General features: G+C 35.5%; 2 protein-coding genes across 2 annotated transcripts; one reads left to right on the plus strand and one right to left on the minus strand.

Annotated features, from left to right (window-relative positions):
- Positions 1 to 5,519: 5,519 nt before the first annotated feature.
- On the minus strand, positions 5,520 to 8,300 carry LOC122310240. Its single transcript, XM_043124120.1, has 5 exons — positions 6,735 to 8,300; positions 6,523 to 6,640; positions 6,406 to 6,412; positions 5,942 to 6,125; positions 5,520 to 5,621 (listed from the first exon to the last, which is right to left on the minus strand). Exons 1-5 carry the CDS (start codon positions 8,298 to 8,300, stop codon positions 5,520 to 5,522), a joined length of 1,977 nt encoding a protein of 658 aa, XP_042980054.1.
- Positions 8,301 to 11,017: 2,717 nt separating this feature from the next.
- On the plus strand, positions 11,018 to 14,557 carry LOC122310241 (protein FAR1-RELATED SEQUENCE 4-like). Its single transcript, XM_043124122.1, has 6 exons — positions 11,018 to 11,119; positions 11,204 to 11,330; positions 11,414 to 13,509; positions 13,600 to 13,681; positions 14,159 to 14,250; positions 14,510 to 14,557. Exons 1-6 carry the CDS (start codon positions 11,018 to 11,020, stop codon positions 14,555 to 14,557), a joined length of 2,547 nt encoding a protein of 848 aa, XP_042980056.1.
- The last annotated feature ends 10,868 nt before the right edge of the window (positions 14,558 to 25,425 follow it).

Raw genomic sequence — 25,425 nt, forward strand, 5'->3', positions numbered from 1 at the left:
GCCAAAAACTTGACCGGTGCAAAACTGCAAGTGCACAGTATCGTAGTTTTATAGTAAAGTAATAAGTAGAGTATCGTCCTCAGGGATTGGTACCTTACTCTTGCCAAATACCAAAATTTTACTAATCTCAATTTTATCTAGAGGAATCGCTAAGGTTTTTGTAGTTGCAAATAAACTTAGATCAACTCAAAGAGAAATAAGCAAAGAAAATAAAACTGACTTTCAAAGATCAAATTCAATGGGGAAGAAACCTTCTAGGAAATCGATTTCACCATAATTCTTCACTATGCTTTTCTCATCCAGCTAATTTAACTTAAACCTCTTTTGTCTATTAGCAAATCTTTAATTCATCCAAAAGCCTCTTTCGATAGTCAATTGGAAGTGATTCTAGTTTATCAATTCACACAAGAGTATGCAAATTAAATAATCAAGAACGCAATAAGACCAATGATTTAATTACTACACAGGTTCATACAAGTCTTTCGATCTCTATACTTACCTATGCTGAAATGTCCAAGATCTACCCTATGATTCCCTCTTTCGATAGCAAATCACAAGATTAATAATCATCTAATCAATGGCCAGTTAATTAGAAGCATTAAACTCAGAATAAATCAGATAAACAAATAGAGAATTGCATTAAATTAGCATGGACAAACAAGCATAGTTCGGAATTAGGTTACATCGTTTTCCTAGAAAGAAGAAAATTTAGCTCATGCTAGAATTGGAATTCAACATAAACGAATTCACCATAATTGTTCTGAGAAGATGGGAAGAAGAAAATAAACACTGAAAAATCCTCCTTGCAGCCTCAACTGGTCGTCAAAAGCTCAAGAGAACGATCCAACGCCTTTCTACCGTCCGTGCTCGTGTATGAATCCAACGTACGTGCAATAAATTGGAATTCCGTCTCCAAAACAAATGATTTGAATCCCTCTAGCTATGTTTTTCTCTCCCAAAGAGTGTTCTCCAGTCAAAAACCGCGGCTCTAGAGTGAAGAATGGCCTTTTATATGGTCCCACGGCGGAAAACCTAAAATCTGTCAAAATACGATGTTCGCTCGAGCGGGGTGTCGAGCGCGCGTCGAGCGTTCGACTCTGCCTGATTTCGCTCGAGCGTCCTATCGAGCGCACATCGAGCGTTCGACTCTGCCTGATTTCGCTCGAGCGGCCAATGTCTCCGCTCGAGCGATCTTCGTTTTTCAGCAACCTGCTCGAGCTCCCTGTCGAGCGGCAGTCGAGCGTTTGAATCTGCCTGAATTCGCTCGAGCGGCCAAAAGCCTCCGCTCGAGCGAACTTGTAAAATCTGCAATATGAAATTTTGCAAGCCATCACCTATATATTAGTGTTAGTTTTGATGATTTAGTATAACTATATTAGCATGAGTATAACTATAGTCTATATTAGAATATTAGTATTAATATATATGTGATTATTTTTTAAGTGATTAAAAATTTTATATAATATAAAACATATTATATATAATATTAATATATAAACAGTACCAGTCAGGTCCGGTCTAAAACTAACTGCAATCGAAACCAGACCGGTCCCGGCCGGTTTTTCATTTATGGAAACCGATTCCAGACCGAACCGGTCTAAAACCGGCACAACCGATCCTGTCCAGTTCGGTCCAAACCGATTTTCCGGGTTTATTTTACACCCCTAATCGTATCGTGTGGCCTCCTATTTTAGGAGCTCCATCGTCGATCAATCATAGATGAATATATGTACATGATGACTCATGATCTTCTGGCTGTATTAATTAATTAATTAAATTCTCTGCTCATCCTCATGGATAAGAATTGAATTTACAGAGAGATCAGGTTTTGAGGCTTAATTTGCTGATTATCGTGGATTAATTAATTTGTACATCAATTTAAAAATGGACTATTTTTCAGTAGTACGTAATTTAATGCAAATATGCAGCAGCTTAATTAATTCTTATATATTAATCATTATTAATGGAATTAAGACACGTGAGCCATGATCGAAGAACTAATAATATTCTATTGCTGAGAATCTTCAAGAGTCAAGTACCCTTTGTTTTATTGTAGATCACTTAGCCCTTTGCTTGCTGGTTATGTCTAGGTTGTGTCACTGTTATATTCGAGTTTTTGTCAGGGCGTGCTTGTGTTTTCCGTGTTTGGTTCACCTAACCAATCCATGTGATATGAGATTAATATAAGGACATGTGGCATGTCGACATTCATGTATCAAATTTGCATAGTAATGCAAGATACAATTATCACTACAATAAATTATACTGCTTTTTTTTGGGGTGGGACTATGCAGGTTGGACAATGTATGGCCTTAGCGAGAAATGCGCTTTTCTCACCAATTTTTTTCATGGGAGACTTGTGGCGTATTATTGGTGACATAAGGTCTCTTTTTCTGCTAAAACGAGAACTCTTGACAAGAACAAAACTACTTTTTCCCACAACGTCGTTGGAGGAGAAAGCATTAAAATTTCGCCACGAATAAGTCGTGATCTAGACTTCTCTCGTGTGAAATAAAATAGTTTTACATGAAATGAGGTGGTAGATTATTGTTTTACCCATGAACCGTTTTTGTGGAAACTTGATGATTGATTATTTTTTAAGAGTTACTACTCGCCGCAAATGTTTAAAGATTTCAGAGAAAAAAAAATTTGTAAAAGCAAGAAAATGATACTAAGAAGAAACAAAATCGAAAGGAATGGTCTAATAAAAATTAAAATAGATATATATGAACCCTGGAGATCCAAATTTACACTCATAATAATTTCAGAAAAATATATTAAATTATGCTAACATGGTCACAAAAAAAAAAAAAAAAAACTTTGAACGAGAACCCAAGAGCTAGAAATTGTAGAATACACAAAAATAGAAGATTCCTCTGACAATGAAGGAACCAAAATGCATTACCGAAGGAAATTGTAGAATACTCTAGAATGATTCTTTGTAACTGAATGCATGCAAATATTTAATTTTTCTTTCCATGAATAGACTCCAATTATGCCTACAAAAACTGTAGCAGCTTTCTGGCATTTCACTATGAGAGAATACAAGATAAAAGTGTACTCTGTACAAATGAATTCTCTGTGTGGCATTGCACCGAATAACTGTTGTGCAATTGTCACTCTGTTAATTTCTACGAGGGATAACAATAAACCTTCGATAGTTGCAGCCCTTGGCAGAAACACTTGAAGGCAGTCCTCTGGTTGCAGCCCTTGGCGGAATCCATCTTCCTAGACCGAGAAAGATTTGGTCTTAAAATCAATTGAACTACCTATGGAAAGTCTATGGTAGAGATACCATCTCCTTGGTAGATGTAAAATCTGCTTTGACTTCTAAAGAGTTGAGAACAAAATTGGGCATACAAGGCACAGATAATCAAGCCAATAGCTTGTTTGTGAAATATTCTTATGGTGATAGATCCGGGGAGAGAAGCTCGAAAAAGAGTAGGGGTAATTCCAGTGGCAGCTCTAAAAAAATGTTAAATGTCACTACTATTATATGTTTAGTCATTACAAAAATGAGTGTCACAGATTGAAAAACAAGGAGGAATGTAAAAGTTCCTCCAATGTTGTTAGCATTGAAGAATAGTCTAACAACTCTAATATTGTCCTAGCAGTTAGTGGCTCTAGTGGTCGCTTTGGTGATAAGTGGGTCATGGATTCAGCTTGTATGTTCCATATGTGTTCTAGGACAGATTGGTTCACTATCTATGAATTAGTCAATGATGATTTTGTTTTGGTTAAGAATGATATGGCTTGTAATACTATTGGAATCGGTTTAATTGAGATTAAGATGTATGATGGAACTGTTAGAACCTTGTCTAACGTTCGGCATATTCTGTCTTTGAAGAAAAATCTAAATCTTTAGGCATTCTTGATTCCTTTGGTTACTAGTATTTAGCTACAGGTGGAGTTATCGATCTAGAAGGGCTCTTCGATTGTAATGACAACGAAGAAGACAAATGATCTTTATTTTCTTCAGGATAGTATAGTGATTGGTGGAGCTACATCTTCAGAAGTTCTAGATTCAAGTATTACTTGTTTGTGACACATGATTGTGCCATATGGGTGAATGAGTGTGGTCATTTGTGAGTAGGAAATTTTTTGCTTTGAGTGATTAGAAGACAGAAAAGCTTTTTTTTTGTTTGCATTATATTCTCATGAAGTAGTGCAGAATTAGGTTTACTGCAATTTATTTCTTTCTAATTTTTTGGGGTACATCTAGTGTGATGTGGTGCCCTGTTTGTACTCATATTTGTTGATAATCATTTGAGAAAGAGTCTGGATTTGTTTATCTTTGTTTTGTGATGTGTTTGATGTATTCAAGCACTTGAGAAGGCTAGTGATCTACATACAAGGAGGTAGAGCGTTGTTCAGACCATACAACTAGGTCCACTCCACAGAAATGGGGTAGCTAAATGAAATGAGTTAGACTCTTATGTGAGAGCCTGTACAATGCTTTTGGATTTGCCAGGCTTGTTTACAGGTTTAAGTGAAGCGGTCAACACAGCTTGCAATTGAGTAAATCTTTCTTTTTTCACAGTTTCCACAAAAAATGAAAATAGAGTTATAGCAAGAAGGTGGAGTTGCTGGGAGAGATTCACAATAGAGTGCATGTAGGACTCTAGATCATGATATTGGAAAGAAGCATGATTCTGATTTTGGCATTGGCACATAGTGAGAGCAGTCTACAGTTTCATATGATAGATAGGCAGTTTGGGCACCTCTGGGTTATGCTCATGCAGACTTGGTGATATTCTTACTATGGCAGAGAAAATTTGTTGTTAATTTTGTGTGTAATCAGAAGCTATTGTTCAAGTAAGCAGTCTGTTTAGTGGTAGATTACCTTGGTGTGAAGAGGTTGAATCTTTTCATTAAGACCAAATTTGTGATTTGGTCAAGTTGTTTATGGAATTGAAGACTTTTGGGTGAAAATTGAGTTCTTCAATGATAGATGTTGTGTTCAGGATTTGTGATTCTCTTTGGAGATTTGTTGGAGGAGGTTGATTCTTTGGTTAATGGTTTCTTGTTAGGCTTGGTAGAATTCAAGCCAAGGTGGAGATTTGTTGAGTTTCACTTGATTTTCTATTGGAAATGCTATTTTTGAGGCTTGACTTGACTGTTGCTTCAATTTTCTAAAAAGTTAACGCTAATATATGGGACATATTTTGCACACATATTATAATATGAAATGGAAAAGATATTTATATTTGAGAAATTATAGTTGCAGTCATAAGTGTGTAAGTATTGTCTCATCATTTTGAAAAAAGTAAATAAATACATGACTCACAAGGGAAAAAAATTAATTTTTTAATAACAAACCCCACTTTTTTTCAAAACGACTATACGACGCTTGCATACTCTATGATTATATATAGTATTACTCTTTATATTCTTTTCAATTGGTTGGTTTTTTTTTTTAAATGAATAATTAGGATTAGAGAGAATTTCACCACCCTACAATAGTGGGTGAGATAATCCTTCGCAGGTGAGGGAGTAAAGGTGGATCCTCACCCCCACCCTTAAACAAGGGTGCTTGCCATGAAGACTGGAGGATCTCCTAGCTTCATGGTGGCTCTACCAATGTTTTGAATACCGTACTGGATGCCGTACCAGTCAAGGCACTGAAACAAAATATTTCGGTACCGATACTGTTTTGGTACCAGTACCGTTTCGTGTACCGTTTCGGGATAGTTTATACCTGAATAAATTATATATATATATATATATATATATAAGCATTTACTGTATTCCAAAATAATAACAAAATAAGTCATAAACTCAATATTTCTCAATACAAGTCTTAAGTTTTAAGTTACAAACTAAATAAGTTCTTAATCCAACCATTAAAATAAAACCATTCATCCTCATCAAAAAGACAATAAGGATCAAGATTCGACATGTTAATCAAAATATTTTCATCAACGTCACCACCATCATCAACATCAACATCAACACCAATATTATCAACGTCTTCCTCATTTAGTGAGATTAATGGCTCCTCAATATTTGCCCAATCCAAATCTTCTCCATCAAGAAGCTCAGATTTTTCACTCACCCAATTTTCCATCAAGTCAATATTTTCAAGATTGATTGGATCTAAAGCATCTCTTCCCTTTTTTATGCTCCTGTCAAAATAAAATCAAACTTAATAAAGAATATTATAGATATTTTCAAAAGTGAAAGACATTAGTATTAAAAAAAATTTACCTTTCTCGCAGCTTCAAGTTATAACGAACAAATACAAAGTCATTCAAACGTTTATGCACTAATCTATTTCTCTTCTTCGAATGAATAAAATCAAATGTGCTCTAGTTTCTCTCACATCCAGTTGCACTACAACATTGACTTAGTACTCGAACAACAAACCTTTGAAGAGTTGGAACCTCGCAACCAAATTAGGTCCACCATACAACTGTAACAATAATGCAATTAGAAATTATTAATGAAAGTAAAATAAAATAAGATAAAATTTAAAGCACAAAGCCACACTATTTAACAAATGATATTAATAAATAATAATACCTGGATTAAGCTTATCACGCTGACGGATTGCTAAAGCATGTCCAAACTCACCTACTGCATTATTATACAAGTCAAGTTCTGCAATGATCTTGTCTTGATCATCGGGATCAAGTTCTATCTTCATAACACAACTGTTGAAGCCTCTTACAACATCATTTTTTTTTTTTTAAGTTGGGGCTATAGAAAATTCCAGGGTTAAGAAGACAACCCACCGCAAGTAATAGACTGTGAAGCTGCTTATCCCATCTAGAATCAATGATTATGGTGAATGGACTGAATACACTAACTTTGTTATTACATCTTGCTTTTATGTTCTCTTTGGCTCTTTCCATTGCATCATACAAGTATCCCATTGCAAGCTTCTCATCCCCGTCAACACGTCGTAGAGCACGAACCAAAGGCTCACTAATTTTAACAATAAATTGATATTGAGCCCAAAACTCTTTATCTTCTAAAACAATCTCAGCTATCTCTTTCCCTCTTATGCTTTTAGAATGACTTGATGCAATCCATTTATCACACGTAAACATTTGTCTCAATTCTTTCTTAAACAAGAGCAAGCATTGGATATTTAAAAAATTTGTCGCAAACCTTATAATTGCAGGATGACACAAATCATGACCTTTGGTGAAATCTTTTCTCATCAATGCCAAAACCCAACCATGGTTATAGATGAACTTTGTTATCTTTTTTGCCTTTTTTATAGTATCATCAATAAGAGGAAAATATCTTGAATCAGAAAAATTCTTCAACATCAAGTCTGTGCAATGAGCTGCACAAGGGGACCAGTAGAAAGAGTCATACTTCTGCTGTAACTTTTTTTCTGCAGCTTTATAATTTGCATCATTATCCGTTATGAACTGCACAAGATTCTCAGCTCCAATTTCTTGAACAACCTGATAAAAAATATTAAACAATGTTTCAGCATCTTTTCTAAGGCCAGATGTATCAACAGACTTCAAGAACATTATACCTTTCGGACAATAAACTAAAAAGTTGATTATTGATTGTTGCTTCTGATTTGTCCAACCATCTGCCATTAGTGTACAACCAATATCATTCCAAATCTTCTTAATTTGTTGCAAATACTCTTGAACCTCATTCACAGCCATTTTTAACAAATTTCCTCTCAACTCATATAAAGAAGGGCCCTTGAATCCTGACTCGATAGCAGTCATGGCATTGATAGCTGGTTGATAAAACTTGGATTGAGCTGCATTAAAAGGCAGATTAGAATCATACCACCAGTGTGCTACAACCATCTTTGCTTGTGTAAGCATCTCATTCGAATACATAGAACTCTTAATTGAAGGTTGGGCCCCAGGAGTTGTTCTTGGAGCAAAAAATCTACTTAATCTCCCCATTGATTTTTCAGGTCCAGATTCTCTCGACTTCTTCTTACCTTTTGAAAGCTGAGACTGTCCCTCCATACTATTACTATCATCAATATCATCAGATGTTAAATCTATATCGCCTCCAATTTTCGAGCTTATTTTTCTTTTTTTCTCTTTGCTTCTTTTCATTTCATCAAGCAACTCTTTCATTTGCCATTTTACATCTTCAGAGACCTTTTTATATGCTTCTACATTGCCTGGAATCCCAGCTAGATGATACTTCAACCGAGTGATCCCGCCACCTCTAATTACTTTATTATAATATAAACATTCAGTATTATTTTTAGCCCCTGGCACTGCACGTGCATGGGTCCATGCTGGATCTTCTGATCTTATAGGAGCAAGTGTTGTAGATGTAGCACCGGTTGATTGACAACTAGACATTTTTATATTCCTATATAATTATTCATAATTCAACACTTATTCAAATTCAAGTGTTTAACACTTAATAGACTGAAACTTAACATAATTTACTTGTACTAAGTTGAAACTGGAAAATTGAAAATTGAAATACATTCATCATAACTATCTTCAAGAATCTGAAATGAATGACCAACCAAAATAACTGTGAACCAATAAGTAAAATATGACAAGCAATTCCGTGTGTACTGCATAGGCCAAGAAGAGAGGGGAAAAAAAAAGTGCCAGTTAAGTTTACTAGATCGTAGAAGAGAAAAGAAAAGACCAACAAGGAAAAAAAAATAAAAAAATAAAACTAAAGTGCAGGCAACGAGAGTTACAACTTACGAGATCAAATAATAGAGAAAAAAAAATTGCCAGTTTACTAGATCGTAGAAGAAAAGAGAAAAGACCAACAAGGAAAAAAAATAAAAAAAATCAAAATAAAGTACAAGCAACGAAGTCAAAGAATAGAGAAAAAAAAAACGAGAAGGTGCCGGCAACTAGATCAAAGAAGAGAAAAGAAAAGATCAAGAAGAGAAAAAAAAAAGTGCAGGCAACGGCAACGAGATCAAAGAAGAGAGGGAAAAAAAAATGAAGTGCAGGCTACGGCAACAAGATCAAACAAGAGAGGAAAAAAAAAAACAAAACAAAACAAAGTGCATGCAACGAGATCAAATAAGAGAATAGATTAATAGCAAAGATCAAAAAAAGAAATTGAAAAGAGCCAAAATCCCATACCAGTAGCAGTGCTGCGCAGCTGCAGTAATTTACAAACTCTCCACTTCAAGTCCAGGTGCACGGCGGCAGAAAACTGGAAAGAGAAAATGAACTAAAAGTGAAATTGAAAACCTAAAGACTAATAACCAAAATGACATAAATGACCCTGACTGGTTACTTAGATTTCAAAATTGCCATTAGTACATAAATGATAAATTGGCAGATGGATACCGGACGAAATTTATATTCCAGCTGAAATCCAGAATACTGGTCAAAACAGTACTGTACCGACCGGTACACCCGGTATTTTTTCCGGTACGAAATATATAGATTTTTTGTATCGGACCGGATACTGGTACGGCATGTACCGGCTGGTATGGTACAGTATCAAAAACACTGGGCTCTACCCAAAATGGGGCGGAGATGGACCTGTTGAGGAACTGGGGGATTGACATGATTGTTGCAAGAATCATAAGTCGATCCTGCCTTAAATATTTTCTTAAGATTTTAATATGTGAGACTATTATTTTGATTTCTTTTAAAACATATCATATTCTAATACATGTGACTTACATGACCAGACAAATGTCATGCCACAAATAATTACTAGGATTAGTATGACGTGGAATACATGCACAAAAGGAGAGTCTTCCATAAATTCAATCTAATTAATAATGTTAATTAAATATTAGATACTCTATTGAGTAATGATACGGATCAGCCACTGTAGCGGTGTGCAATTTTGCACACCCTACGTGGCAAGCGATTAAAATTTTTTTTTTCCCAATTAACCAAAACGGTGTGTGTTGAATTTGGGGATATTACCCAATTCGAATTGAAGCGGCAACCCCCCCCCCCCTCCCCCCCGCATTGAAGAAAATCAAGCAGCTTCCCCCTGCCTGCGTCGACGCTCCTCCCTCCATCGGCAGCCACCGGCGACGTCGAGACTGAGCCCATCTGCACGGCTGCACTCTCCGTGTCTCCCAGCTCTGGTCCCTCCCTCACACACGTGCAGCTGCGGTATTGATTCTCTCATCCGAGCTATATTTCTCCCCCTTCCTCTTACTGGGCATTTGAGGTTGCATTTGGGTTCATCTCCTCCATAGTTTGTAAGTGTCTCTGTTCCCTGCTTCAGAATCGAAGTGAAATAAAGTCCCACAGATTTCGGCAGCTAGGTGAGTGGTTTCCTACCCTAGAGTCCTGCATATCTTGCATATTTCAACCCAAAATCCCTTGATTTAGTTTTCGAAATCTGTTGTTGATGTTTGGTTTGTGGTTTCTAGTTTACGCATACCATTATTATAGATTTGGGTGTCTGCTGTCCGAAGGTTGCTTTAATATTTGTTTGGGAGTGCCGATTAGTAGTAGTAATTAGAAATAATCATGATTAAGATTATATATAAATTTGTTTGGGAGAGCCGATTAGTATTAGTAGTTAGAAATAATCATGATTTCTATTATATATATATTTGTTTGTAAGATTATATATATATTTGTTTGGGAGCAAACGGGTTGATTTAGGAAAAAAGATTGGCCAAGTGACTGTCAATAAGGATGTAATTTCTGTATTCATGATGAGCATGCTTAGCTTTTTGTTAGAACCCATTGAGAATTTTTGCCTTATTTTTGTGTTGTAGCATTCATTTCCTTAAAATTCCCCACACTTTTATTTATTACTTTTCATATTCTGTTTTCATAAGCTAAATCTTTTTTCGACATTTGGATTGGTACGATTGGGTATATATAAGGCAACATGATTGGGTAGTATGGTTCATGAAAATTCCACATAAGCATCTGCAAGGATGAGTTGCTATCCCCGTATGCTGAAATGTTTATTATTTGTATTCTTACTTTTCATATTGTTGGTATTTTTTTTTTTGTTTTTATTTAATCAATGATGAGAGTAGTATCTTCATTTTTCTTCGTTTGCCATCATGTGCTTCCCCTTTAAAGTCTTGGAAGGCTTTCATGTAATTAGTGTGATGGGGGAAAAGGAAGATGGAATGGTACCTAGGCCTTCAATGTCGACTTCGACTTCATTAATGACGTCTGAAAATACATTTGGCCCTCCAAATGATTACCATGTGAGTGCGCATGTTGATGTTATTTATTGTTGGTTTAAGTGTGCGTGAAATGCTAATTACGAATATTGAATTGCAATTTTGCAGCATAATTATGATGCAAATATGTCCTACCCTTCGCCTCCTAGTAATCCGGATAAGTTAAGGCTAGATTTTTCGGCCGGTGGAGAGTATGAAGAAAAGGTTGATTGTACATTTTCTTCAGCTGCTGATGGTATGACACTTTTTTTTGCTTTAACTTTAATGACACTAATATTGAATTTCTGCTAATCCATCTCTATATGCATACCTGTTCAGAAATGTTATTTGACATAAATGAAGATTTAGAGGGGACCACTGTTGTGTCGGATGATGAGGTACGGGTCGAAGCACCAAGATCGGGTATGGAATTTGCTAGTGAGAAGGAGGTTATGGACTATTATAAGAAATATGCCAAGCAAGAGGGGTTTGGTGTAAGGACACAGAGGACTAAGAGAGATGATGATGGGAGATCTGTGTATGTCACTATTGGTTGTGCCCGTGGCGGAAAATACGTACCTAAGAACATCAATATGTCGAAGCCACGTGCAACAACTAAAACGGATTGTAAAGCAAAGATAAATGTGACGTTGAACAAGAACGATAAATGGGTGATCACTACGGTCGAAAGTGCGCACAACCACATTATGGTCAGCCCCAAGAAGACAAGACTATTGCGATCTCACAAGCGTCTTGATGAGCACAGTCCAAGGATCCTTGACCTCAACGACAGAGCCGGAATTCGAATGAACAAGAATTATTTTTCTCTTGTCGTTGAGGCGGGTGGGTTTGAGAATCTAGAGTTCCAAGAGAGGGATTGTCGGAATTTTATTGACAAGGCTAGACATCTAAGGTTGGGTAAAGGAGGTGGCAATGCCCTTTACGAGTATTTTCAGAGAATGAGAAATCAGAATGATGGATTCGTTTCTTTCATGGATGTCGATGATGATGGAAGGTTACGAAATATATTTTGGGCTGATGCACGGAGTCGGGCGGCCTACGAGTACTTCGGAGACGTTGTGACCTTCAATACAACGTACCTAACTAACCGATACGGGATGCCCTTCGCCCCATTTGTTGGCGTTAATCATCATGGTCAGTCCATACTCCTAGGGGCGGGGTTACTGTCAAGTGAGGACACACACTCCTTTGTTTGGTTGTTCCGCACATGGTTGGATTGCATGAACGGTCAAGCGCCTAAAGCCATCATAACGGACCAGGATCGGGCAATGAAGAATGCAATCCATATGGTATTTCCGGAAACCCGCCATAGATATTGTCTATGGCATATAATGCGCAAACTTCCAGAGAAGCTTGGATCTCACTCCCATTTCAGTACAGGGTTGAAGACTTCCATTCAGTCAGCATTGTATGATTCACAGTCCTGCACGGAATTTGAGGAGAGGTGGGGTGAATTTATTGATAAATATGATCTAAGGAGTAATAATTGGCTCACGTCCTTATATGAGGAGAGGACTTTTTGGGTCCCGGTTTACTTAAAGGATGTATTTTGGGCGGGTATGAGCATGACACAACGGTTAGAAAGCATGAATGCTTTCTTTGATGGGTATGTCCATTCTGGTACCACCTTGAAGGAATTCGTGGACCAATTTGATAATGCCTTAAAAAAGAAGGTTGAGGTAGAGACAACGGCGGATTTCAACTCTAGTAACCAAATCATCCCCTGTGTTTCCCCTTTCAACTTTGAGAAACAGTTTCAGAAGGTATACACAAATGCAAAATTTAAAGAGTTTCAAAAGGAGTTGATGGGCCTAATGTGCTGTAATTGCACACTGGTAAGCAAGCAGGGGTGCATTTTGACCTTTGATATCTTGGATGAAATCCCTATTCATGAGTGTACCAAAATAGTCCACTACACACTTTATTATAATGAAGAGGAATGCGAGATAAAATGCACGCGTGCATTGTTTCAGATGAAGGGAATTTTATGTAGGCATGCACTTAAAGTTTTGCATTTGTCCCGAATTAACGTGGTGCCAGATAAATATGTCTTGGCTCGCTGGAGGAAGGATGAGAAGAGGACGTACACATTGATCAAAAGTAGTTATGATGATGTGCGTGGGAGTGGAGACTGTAGGAGGTATGAAAGGGTGGTTAAACGATGCATGAAATTAGCAACTAAAATATCCACAAGTGAACAGAAAGTCAATGCATTCCTGCACGTTGTCGATGACTTTGATGCAAACTGTGATGATGATACATGTGGTGCGATCTCCGAGTCAATGAAGTTTGGACCTAACGTTGTCATGGATAAAAGTAAGAAAATATTAAGCCCCCATGTGGTTCGAGGGAAAGGAAGACCCCCAAGTAAGAGAAAGGTTCGGCCTGTGGAGAAGATTGCAAAAAAGAGAAAGGTATGGTCGGTTTTTGGGTAGTTGTTTTTCTAAAGCATAATGTTACGGAATGTCAATCTAATCTGTCCTTATATGGTGTGTGCATTGTAGGCTTGCAAGAAATTATCCATTGACAACATTGAAACGTGTGCCACCCCGGGATCCCTAGTGGACCAATCTGATGAAGGGATCGGTACGTGTTGGGACACAAAACAACATGATCACAGAGCATATTCCATCAGGAAATCCGGAGGTCTTCGGCTATTGGTTAAATGTGTCTTTTCATTTGCATTTTTCCTATTAAAAGGTTACATGAAAGTTAAGCATGTTGTTTACTTTGTAGTTGTTTTCTTTCAGATGTGCCGCGATAATTGAGTTACTGTTTTTGTGTCTGGGTAGTAATGGTCATGGTTGTTTTTGTCCATTCTCATAACTGGTTTTTTTGTCCAGTTGGAGAGGGTTGTAGTTCTGTTTGTGAATATGCAAAGTTTTTGTTTTTGGCCTTCTAATGGAGATCGATGTGTGCATAGGTAAGATATGCATAGTGTTGAAAATGTGGAAACAGTTTATGAAAGGGTTGTGTGTACTGTGTGGTGATATGCTTCTATTCTCATTTTGTTGCTCTTGGAGAGGGTAGGGTGTAGGTAGTGGTGTATTTGCATTCCTGCAGTTTTTGTGGCTCTTGGTCGTGTTGTTGTGACCTTTGTGAATATGCCAAAGGTAAGGTTTTTTGTGGAGATGCAAAGGCTTGTGGTCTTCTTGGTAAGTAATGCCTTATCCGAGTGTCCTTCCTCTTGGAGATGCAATTCCAAGTTCGAGTAGTCTTCATGATGGAGGGGGTTTTGGTAGAATCATTGGTTAGTTTGGTTAATTGTGAAAATGTGGTCATATGGGCAACATACACAGGTTGGTAGTTCTTTTCATTTCCTGAAATTTAATTAATGCATTTCTGGAATTTTTTTGCTCCCATAAAAAAGAATTCTATGGGACCAATTTTTATGATGTGATTTATATGTCACAGCATCAGTCAGCATCTTCCCCTTCTCTTGATGCACGAAAAGATGCATAGATGCTGAAGCTTATTATCAGAGGCTAATCCAGTGCATTGACATTAGATTCGAATGAGAAAGCTGTTGGCTTCGCCTCTTCAAACCCGGTAAAAATTCTATATTCATGGGGAGCGCCCCTTTTGACCAAACCAAGGTGAGAAATGTGGATTTTGAGTTATTTATTTTCAGATAATTTGGTATTGCACTTTTACTACACACATCATTCGGTTTGGGAACCCCATAACAGTAGGTTGTGGTGTAGGTTGTCTCCATATTGAGATGCATCATTCCACCAAAACCGGATTAAGGCAGCTTTTCAACGAATGGAAATACAAAGACTAGAAGCAGCTGCTATTGCACTTTTTTAAAGATTTTGTATGAGAGTAGTATAGAGTTGTAGATTGCACTTTTATGTCTCATGATGATGTAGCATGAATCATGTGAATATTGAGAATTTTGTCTGTAAATGTCCGAATTAATCCCCTGGAGATCCCCTTTTATTCTTGCAGTCTTATGCGATGATGTTGGTTAAGAGAATTAACGTATTTAAATGTGGTCATGTGGGGTCCCGAATAGTATGTTACGAAATGGGGTCCCGAAATGTATGTTTCATGTGGGGTTCCAATACATAATGTTGTAAACTCCTTATTTTTCAGTCTATTTGGACTGGTAACTGTGTACAGATGAATCACATATATTGCCCTTTTTATTCAATGGCAAATCTGGGGTCCAACCTATTCTTGCCATGGTAAAGAAATTATCCTAAAAATATTGGTATTTTTAGTCTCTATATAATAAGTGCCATTCCAAATTAAATCTAAACACTTTGCACAACCATATTAGTAGGAAATAACCATTTTTCAAGTACATAAAGTTTTACATAACCATCACTACAGTCACTTTGTACATCATAACCAAAAGATGTAGAAAGTTGAATTACATAGGAAGGGGTTAATCATGACTCCAGCTCCATACAAAGCTTACGGTTACACATTGCTTATCCAAACCAAGCTAAAACTAATACAATTACAACAACCCAATACAAACACAACAATTTTCTTTCGTTCTTTTTAAGCGTTTTCTCTCTCTCTCTAACTTGCTCTTCCCTTTTCCGAACTTCATATTCGCGCAAAAGTACATCATCCCACATCTCCCAAACTTTATTCTCCCTACTACGTACATTCTGATCTAACAAATTAAAGATATCCATCCAAATGAAAAATCCACACCTTGAATCCCCCTGCACACAATACAAATTCGGAATTAGCATAGTAGTGTACACCAGGCAAGCAGCAAATAAATATTTGAGAGCTAAATCTTATAGTTGCTTTACCATATCATGCTTTGGACAGGCAAAGAAACTCCTTCCAGGATTAGACTTAGTGTGAGATGTCTTTAGTTTTGTTTTCAAGCCACACCAACAAGTGGGTGATTCCATTACAAGATCATTAGACAACGATGATGATTGGGATGATGCCATGCGTGATTCTGAAAAACTAAAGGACAGTTCAAACACAAGTGACTTTAAACATGAGAAGATGGTATTCAGTACATGGTAATATAGCCCAGTGGATGTCTAACCAACAAATAATTATGGGAGTTTAAACTACACCATATTTTAATGGGAATATGGTTCAGAACTAAGCCAATACAAAACGGGAAGGAAGTTGACATCCGTATCAGTGCTTGTTTAAACAAAAGATACAATAAAAATGCATGACACAATAAATTCCAGTACCTCATAAAGAAGATACATCTTGTGCACAGCACGACACAATGGTCAAATCAGTCGGAATTTAAACTAAAATATCATGAAAATGAAGTCTGGCTTCCCAACATCCTATTCTTGCAGTAATAATTTCTTTATTATAAAGCTTCAAGTCAATTTTATACATTGCAAAACTATTAATACAATTTGATATCTTATGGTCATGCATCCTGATACCTGAATTTTCTAAACTCATTCTACTATCAAAGGTAACAGATCCTACAATTTGTTCCTCACCGAATACTGCATTCAAAGAAAAAAATGAAGTAAGCAAACCTAGAATTTTTAATTGGTTTTCCTTTGCATTTCAGCTCAAGAGCCAATTGAAAAATAACAAATACTAAAAAGATAGCCTACATGTACTAATTTGCTTAAATCAACAACCACTACAACTGGAAAGTACACCAACAAATCCAACAAACCAAATGTTTCGAATTTCATACAATAGTTTAATAAATTAAAGAAGTATCAACCCGTATAACTAGCAAAAGTAATATGCTTTTTCATATTTGCGACAAACAGAGTGAATACAATAGTTTGATCAATATCACATTGGTTAAATAGCTCTTTCACATACCAGATCACCATCGGGGGATAAATAATGATGATTTATACATATCTCATAAAACCCTGACAAAGCATGAAGATTTATACATACCGAATTTATACATGCCTAACCAAGACCTAGACCCAGAAAAAAATTAGATATTTATATATACCGGACCAACAGCCAGAAAAAGCATGAAGATTTATACATACCGGACCAACATCCAGAAAAAGCATGCAGATCTATACAAACCGGACCGAGACCGAGATAAAAAAAATTATTCTTTATACATACCGGACCCGTAAACTCGGATGGAATGCAAAGAGGGGAGGGGAGGTGAGAGGTTCGAAGACGCACCGGGGGGGGCTGGGGTTGAGAGGTTCGGCGACGCACGGCGGAGGTTTTTGGGTTCGGTGACGCACAGGGGGGGAGGTTAGAGGTTCGACGCACGGGGGGGGGGAGGTTAGAGGTTCGACGCACGGGGGAGAGGATGGGACGCGGGTTGGGGGGTGTCTTCTGTCCTCGGGTTGGGGACGGGGGGTTTGCCGATCAGGGGCACGGGGAAGGGGGAGAGGGGAGAGAGGATAGGGTTCGGGAGACAATGGGACGCACGGGGAGGGGGGAGGGGGGAGAGAGGAGAGAGAGAGGATACTGAGATTTCAAATAAAGTGAAAATGAGAGGGGGGAACTGGGGGGGGGAACGGGGGAACGCAAGAGGATAAAATTGTAAATCCACATTAAAGCCACATCAGGTGTACTCCGGCTTCAGCCAAATAGTGGCTGATGCCCAGATTTATTCATTTCAATATTATTAGAGACGGCATATGAATAATTTTATTGAGTTTAAGTTGTGTTTAAAGTCATATTGGATAAGCACATGAGCTATTATTTTATCAAGGATAGCTAGAAACTTTTATTTAGGTCCATAGGTCCAAAAGTTCATTTTAAGGCATGCCAAAGTTTAGGTAAGTGGCCACGAAGGTTTGTTCTCTATAATTTGGTTCTGTTTTACTCCATCGCTTCATCGTCTTCTCGGTTTCTTGGGTCAAAGAGATTTTATGCTTGTTATTTGATCTAAAGATACTTATTACATTTGTTGTTTGTTGTCAATTTTTCTGGATATATGCAAGTGTATATGCCATATGGGTTTATTTGTCTCTAGAGATAGCCGATTGAGCCACTGATCTATTTAGCTCTCTCTATCTCTCTCTTTGTTGCATCGAAACCCTAGCCTCTCACAACTCAGCTTTCCTCTTCTTTAGGTAAGACATGGCTTTTGAGTAAGATTTTGTTCATCACAAATATGCGTTCTTTTTTTAATTTCTGGTTGGATCTATGTTTATGTTCTTCTCATATTATAGTTGGGTTTTTTTTTAAACATGGCTTGTGTGTGTGTGTGTGTTTTTTTTCAGCATTTGAGGGTTTTCAGTGGTAGCATTTTTCTTCCCTAAAGCTTTAGATCTGATGCTATTTGTGATGTGTTTGATGTGTTCAAGCACTTGAGAAGGCTAGTGATCTACATACAAGAAGGTAGAGTGTTGTTCAGACCATACAGCTAGGTCCACTCCACAGAAATGGGGCAGCTAAATAAAATGAGTTGGACTCTTGTGTGAGAGCCTGTAGAATGCTTTTGGATTTGCCAGGCTTATCTACAGGTTTAAGTGAAGCGGTCAACACAGCTTGCAATTGAGTAAATCTTTCTTTTTTCACAGTTTCCACAAAAAATGAAAATAGAGTTATAACAAGAAGGTGGAGTTGCTGGGAGAGATTCACAATAGAGTGCATGTAGTACTCTAGATCATGATATTGGAAAGAAGCATGATTCTGATTTTGGCCTTGGCACATAGTGAGAGCAGTCTACAGTTTCATATGATAGATAGGCAGTTTGGGCACCTTTGGGTTATGCTCATGTAGACTTGGTGATATTCTTACTATGGCAGAGAAAATTTGTTGTTAGTTTTTGTGTGTAATCAGAAGCTATTGTTCAAATAAGCAGTCTGTTTAGTGGTAGATTACCTTGGTGTGAAGAGGTTGAATCTTTTCATTAAGACCAAGTTTGTGATTTGGTCAAGTTGTTTATGGAATTGAAGACTTTTGGGTGAAAATTAAGTTTTTCAATGATAGATGTTGTGTTCAGGATTTGTGATTCTCTTTGGAGATTTGTTGGAGGGGGTTGATTCTTTGGTTAATGGTTTCTTGTTAGGCTTGGTAGAATTCAAGCCAAGGTGGAGATTTGTTGAGTTTCACTTGATTTTCTACTGGAAATGCTATTATAATGCTATTTTGCACACATATTATAATATGAAATGGAAAAGATATTTATATTTGAAAAATGATAGTTGCAGTCATAAGTGTGTAAGTATCGTATCATCATTTTAAAAAAAGTAAATAAATACATGACTCACAAGAAAAAAAAAATTAATTTTTTAATAGTGAACCTCACTTTTTTTTCAAAACGACTATACGACGCTTGCATACTTCATGATCATATATAGTATTACTCTTTATATTCTTTTCAATTGGTCAGTTTTTTTTTTTTTTTTTTGTTTTTTGTTTTTTGAAATAAATAATTAAGATTAGAGAGAATTTCACCACCCTACAATAGTGGGTGAGATAATCCTCCGCAGGTGAGGGAGTAAAGGTGGATCCTCACCCCCACCCTTAAACAAGGGTGCTTGCCATGAAGACCGGAGGATCTCCTAGCTTCATGGTGGCTCTACCCAAAATGGGGCGGAGATGGACCTGTTGAGGAACTGGGGGATTGACATGATTGTTGCAAGAATCATAAGTCGATCCTGCCTTAAAAATCTTTTCTTAAGATTTTAATACGTGAGACTATTATTTTGATCTCTTTTAAAACATATCATATTTTAATACATGTGACTTACATGACCAGACAAATGTCATGCCACAAATAATTACTAGGATTAGTATTACGTGGAATACATAAACAAAAGGAGAGTCTTCCATAAATTCAATCTAATTAATAATGTTAATTAAATATTAGATACTCTATTTTCAATAATAATTATTGCATGTACAAAATGTGCCTTTTTAAGACTTGTAAACATTTGTAACAACATATTTCAATATTATTAGAGACGGCATATGAATAATTTTATTGAGTTTAAGTTGTGTTTAAAGTCATATTGGATAAGCACATGAGCTATTATTTTATTAAGGATAGCTAGAAAATTTTATTTAGGTCCATAGGTCCAAAAGTTCATTTTAAGGCATGCCAAAGTTTAGGTAAGGATTTTTCATAAGCCCAATTAAAGTTTATCTGGTAATCTTTAATAGCCCACGGGCCCAAAATTTATTATGATAGATTAATAGTTTTATTGGGCACAATAATTAGATTTAAAGACCATTTAATATTAGTATTTATTGGACAAATTGAGCTCATTTTGAAATTTAAAATCAACCCATTATGATTTTTAAGTGACTTAGCTCAAGAAATTATAGCAATCCCTATAATTCGATTAGACCAATTAAATGCCTAACCCTTTTCCAAGCGCAAAGGGGGCCTTAAATAGGACTGTTCATAAAACACAGCCCAATCCGGATTCCGGTTATACCGGATTCCGGTTACGGGTTCCTATTCCTGGCTGGTACCCGCATAATCAAACTCGGGCCCATGCGGCCCGGATACGGTTTTGACAAACCGGGTACCGGGTTTTAAACCGGGTACCCGCATTTAATAAAACACATGCTTATCTTTTGGAAGCCCTAGCGGCCCCCCACCCCCATGGAAATGAAACTCACCCCGTTCTTCAGACCCTCTATGTCTATCTCCTGTGCCCCCCCCTCCTCCGAATCACTCATCTACAGATCTGATCTCTCTCTCTCTCTCTCTCTCCATTTTCTTCATCCTATATCTTGGGCTCGAACGTCTTCCCTCCCTCTCCCTCTCTCTCTCTATCACACATGAAACCCTAGCCAGTGGCCACGAAAGTTTGTTCTCTGTAATTGGGTTCTGTTTTACTCCGTCGCTTCATCGTCTTCTCGATTTCTTGGGTCAAAGAGATTTTATGCTTGTTATTTGATCTAAAGATACTTGTTACATTTGTTGTTTGTTGTTGTCGATTTTTCTGGATATATGCAAGTGTATATGCCATATGGGTTTATTTGTCTCTAGAGATAGTCGATTGAGCCACTGATCTATTTAGCTCTCTCTATCTCTCTCTTTGTCGCATCGAAACCCTAGCCTCTCACAACTCAGCTTTCCTCTTCTTTAGGTAAGATATGGCTTTTGAGTAAGATTTTGTTCATCACAAATATGTGTTCTTTTTTTAATTTCTGGTTGGATCTATGTTTATGTTCTTCTCATATTATAGTTGGGTTTTTTTTAAACATGGCTTGTGTGTGTGTATGTTTTTTTTAAGCATTTGAGGGTTTTCAGTGGTAGCGTTTTTCTTCCCTAAAGCTTTAGATCTGATGCTATTTGGTTTATTATTTAAATTTTATTGAAAATTATTCTTTGTGAGTTATGATATAAGCAGATGCTTGATGTTATAAACAGATCCTTATGAATTATGTTTCCCTGATCCTTGTGAGTTGTGATATTTGGTTCTTTATCTTTTATTTCCTTTGTTCTCTCTATTGATTTGAGTCTATTTTGATGACAATGCTTTGCTTAATGCTTTATGCTTGATACTTAGTGCTACTCTGTTTTCTTAAAATATGCATAATATAAGATGTAGCCTTAGATGAAATCAACAGATGAAATAACTGATTTGAAGATGTGGTTTTGTTGGGTTTAAGATGATCTTTGGATATGCACAAATGTCAATGTTTTATGGGAACTTGAATTCAAAACAATGTATTGTGTATTTGGATATGCCAAGTGGATTTTATCAAAACCAATGACTCTTTTATCTCCCTATTTACTTACTTAAATGTTATCTAAAATAATTAGAGTTTTGCTATCTGAACTCTTTTATGCCATTCTGCTCTTTTGATGACTGGGTGGAGCACATTCTAGAACCACAAGAAGCTGGTTGCAGGGGACAAGCTGATTGAAGAATGAAAGTAGGCCAGCCCTCAAGTAGTAATACTGAACAAATGTAATGAAGTAAAGTGTGTTGTTTATGATATCATCACAGCTTGGCAAAACTGATTGGTTATTGTTGTGATGAAGTAAACGGTGTTGTTTATTTTGTAATTCAAATCTGGTAGTTTTGTATTTTGTATTGTAATGTAATGTGTAAATAATAAAATAATGTAATATGTAATGGATTACATGTATTTTAGTTTTTCATTTTTATATAATTTTAATATTTTGGAAATGTTAGTATTATGCTTTTTAATGAATTAGAAAAACCTTTTATATAATAATCTTTAAAAGTATGATTTTCAACATTTTTTTTAATTTTTCAAATAAATATAAGAGAATTATGATTTTCAACATTTTCATATAAATATAGATTTTTATTTAAAAAAAATCTACTTCTAAAACAGACTTAAAAAAAAAAAAATTGGGTACAACCCAATACCGGGATTTCTGGATTATTAAAACCCAGATTAAGCCGGGTTTCGGCCCGGGGTCATTACCGGGTATATCCGAGCCGGAACCTGATCTGGATTTGACACCCAGGTTCCAGACCAGATATACCTGGATACCCGGTCCGGTATCCGGTTGAACACCCCTATCCTTAAAGGTCCACAAAATAAACCCAAAGAGAAAATCCTAAGACCCATGGGTCAAACTCATGAAAATGGGTCGTGGGTCAATGTTGGTCACTTTATTGAAAACCTCTAGAACATTACAAACATTTTTAAACTTCACCCAATCTTTAGTGGTCGGCAACTATTGAAAACTTTCATCCCTATTTTGAAACATTAGGAACACTTCCTTAGATTGCATAGCAGTCAACAACATCAAGTAGGTGTTATTCTATTGAAAGGAAACATCCAATATCAAATTTTTAAAAAGCAATAGCAATTTTTTTACAATTTCACTAAATTGTCTCAATCTTCTATCAGATGCTACCAAATATTTGACTCTCTCTCTAACACAATTAATAATGTTAGTTCGGCCAAGTTTGTCTTGCAGCAACAAATTTGTTACATGTTAACATCAGCTAGTATGAAATAATTTACCCCCAACAAATAAAAGTTTTCTAAAACAAGAATCATCTTTGAGAATTATAAAGGCAATACCATTAGCTTTGCCATTATCAATTGTCACTATAAATACTTTGTTTTCAATATCCTAATCATCAAAACACTTTTACTATGTATATTGCCAACAATAATACAACCACTATGCAGAGACAATACATAGTGGTTGTCGTGATATTAATCTTATTAATACCACTTAATAATATTTTCAACTTTCTCTTCTCAATCTGATAGGTGTCTATACAATCATTTTTTAACATTTACGAGATATTTTTTTTACCTATGAAGTGTATTTGCCCTTATAAACTTATCGAATAGTATGTGCTCCCCTATATTAACAGGATACTTATGGTATAGAATCATATAAGAGAGAAGTTCATGTGTTTTCTCATGATCATATGTAAAGTCTCTAATAGTGATATCATCATCATTATCATTAGAGTTAATACTCATAATCTTTTGCTTATTATTAGTTACAACGCGTGCAAGACACATATCTTTATGTCTATGCATAGTACTAGCAGAACTTGACTGTGATATTGTAAGTAATGTCTTATACCACTTACAGTGTGACTTCTTTTGATCACTAGGTAACTCTATTATTGAGAAGTCTTTCCAAACAACTGAAGTCTTCTTCCTTAACTTATTTTCATACGCATGTTCAAAATGATAAGTCATATTAGTTGTGCTCGCCATAGGGGGGTAGTATCCTCAATATTTCTAGAGCCACCATCTTCTTGGGTAGAGAGTATAGGGTTGTGAAGCAAGTTAATATAAGCAAGTCAATATGAATTGACTCATTTTCATTTTCTATATATTGACTTGGATCCCCATAGCAATAAAATTTGTTCTAAAACATAATAATGAAAACATAATATTTATAAATACAAAAAATTCATTTAGGCTGGATTGGTTACACAAAATCAAAAAACTCATCTCATCTTAACTCATCATTACAACTTTTTCAAATCTCCATATAAAATATAATAAATAATTTTATTTTTTTCAAATCCCAATATAAAATTAATATTACAAAATTATATTATACTAATATTTTATTCATTACTATTTAAAACATCTCATCTCATCTATATAACCAAATGAGGCTTTAATTAATAGTGAATATTGTATAACATTTAAATCTTTTTTGTTTATTTTCTTTAAAAAAATGAAGTGCATGTTTGTTTATTTATTTTTTAATATAGGGGTGGAAGATTTCGAATTCAGATTTTCCATTTGGAGAACCAAATCATATGACATCAGGCCATTTACTATCCACATGTATGTGTATAGTACTTCAAAAAGTTACTTATCTTTCATACAACTTACAAAACCTAAATAAATATTTTCTTGGGTCTAATGTGATTAGGGGTGTAACCGGTCTGGTTTTGGACAAAATTTAGGACTGAACCAGTATGCACTAGTTTTGTATTTTTCAAAACTGATTATGCACCGGTTACCCTCTTAAACTGTACTCCAGTTTTACATGTTTCTTGTTCGGTTCAATATGGTTTTTTGGTTTTAATATATTATATTATATATGGTATAATATATATAATATAGTATATTATACTATATAATACTATAATGATAATATATTGTAATATATTATAATTGTACTATAAATTATAGTGATATATTATAATATATTATAATATAACTATTAATACAATAAACTATAGTAATATAAAATTTTAAAATTTAATATTATATTAATTAGTAATTTAACATATAATACAAAACTATTTTATATATAATTATATATTATATATAAAAATTAAAAAATATATATATGAATCGGTCTGATCCGGTCCGGTTTTAGAAAAAGAAAAATTGGAACCAAACCGATTTTAACTGATTTTAAGAAAAATAAAACTGGTACCGAATCAAACCAAAGTTGATACCGAATAAAACCCATTGGTTTGGTTTTGTCTGATCTGATTTACTGTACACTAATTTTTTCTTACATTCCTAAATGTGATATTCAGATTTTCATGAGAAATTTGACTAAGTAAACGAAAGAAATATTTGTACAAAGATAGGAAAATTAAACAGTAAAAATTAAAGAACTAATTATATAACCATGCCATGAATGATAATAGCAGAATTGCAAAAAGCAAAACAACCATCAAGCCAACTCCTCCACAAATCTATGTATCATGTTTCATGGTTGCTTAAAAAATTAATAAAATTGCAAATAATAGCACATATACATCAAAATATATGTAAATATACATCAATATATATATATATATAAGTTTTACAAACTTAAAAAAAAACTTATATTAAAAAATTATATTCAAACAAATATATAATTTTATAATACTTTTATTCAAAACTTTTTCTCTTATATTCTAAAATTCATTAAAATACTTTTACTCAGAATATTTTAATACTATTTACGAAATTAAAATATTTCAAATGTTCAAATATGCTCGAAGTCTGCCTAG

This window comes from Carya illinoinensis, chromosome 5 (assembly GCF_018687715.1).
Source record: "Carya illinoinensis cultivar Pawnee chromosome 5, C.illinoinensisPawnee_v1, whole genome shotgun sequence".
Lineage (NCBI taxonomy): Eukaryota > Viridiplantae > Streptophyta > Magnoliopsida > Fagales > Juglandaceae > Carya > Carya illinoinensis.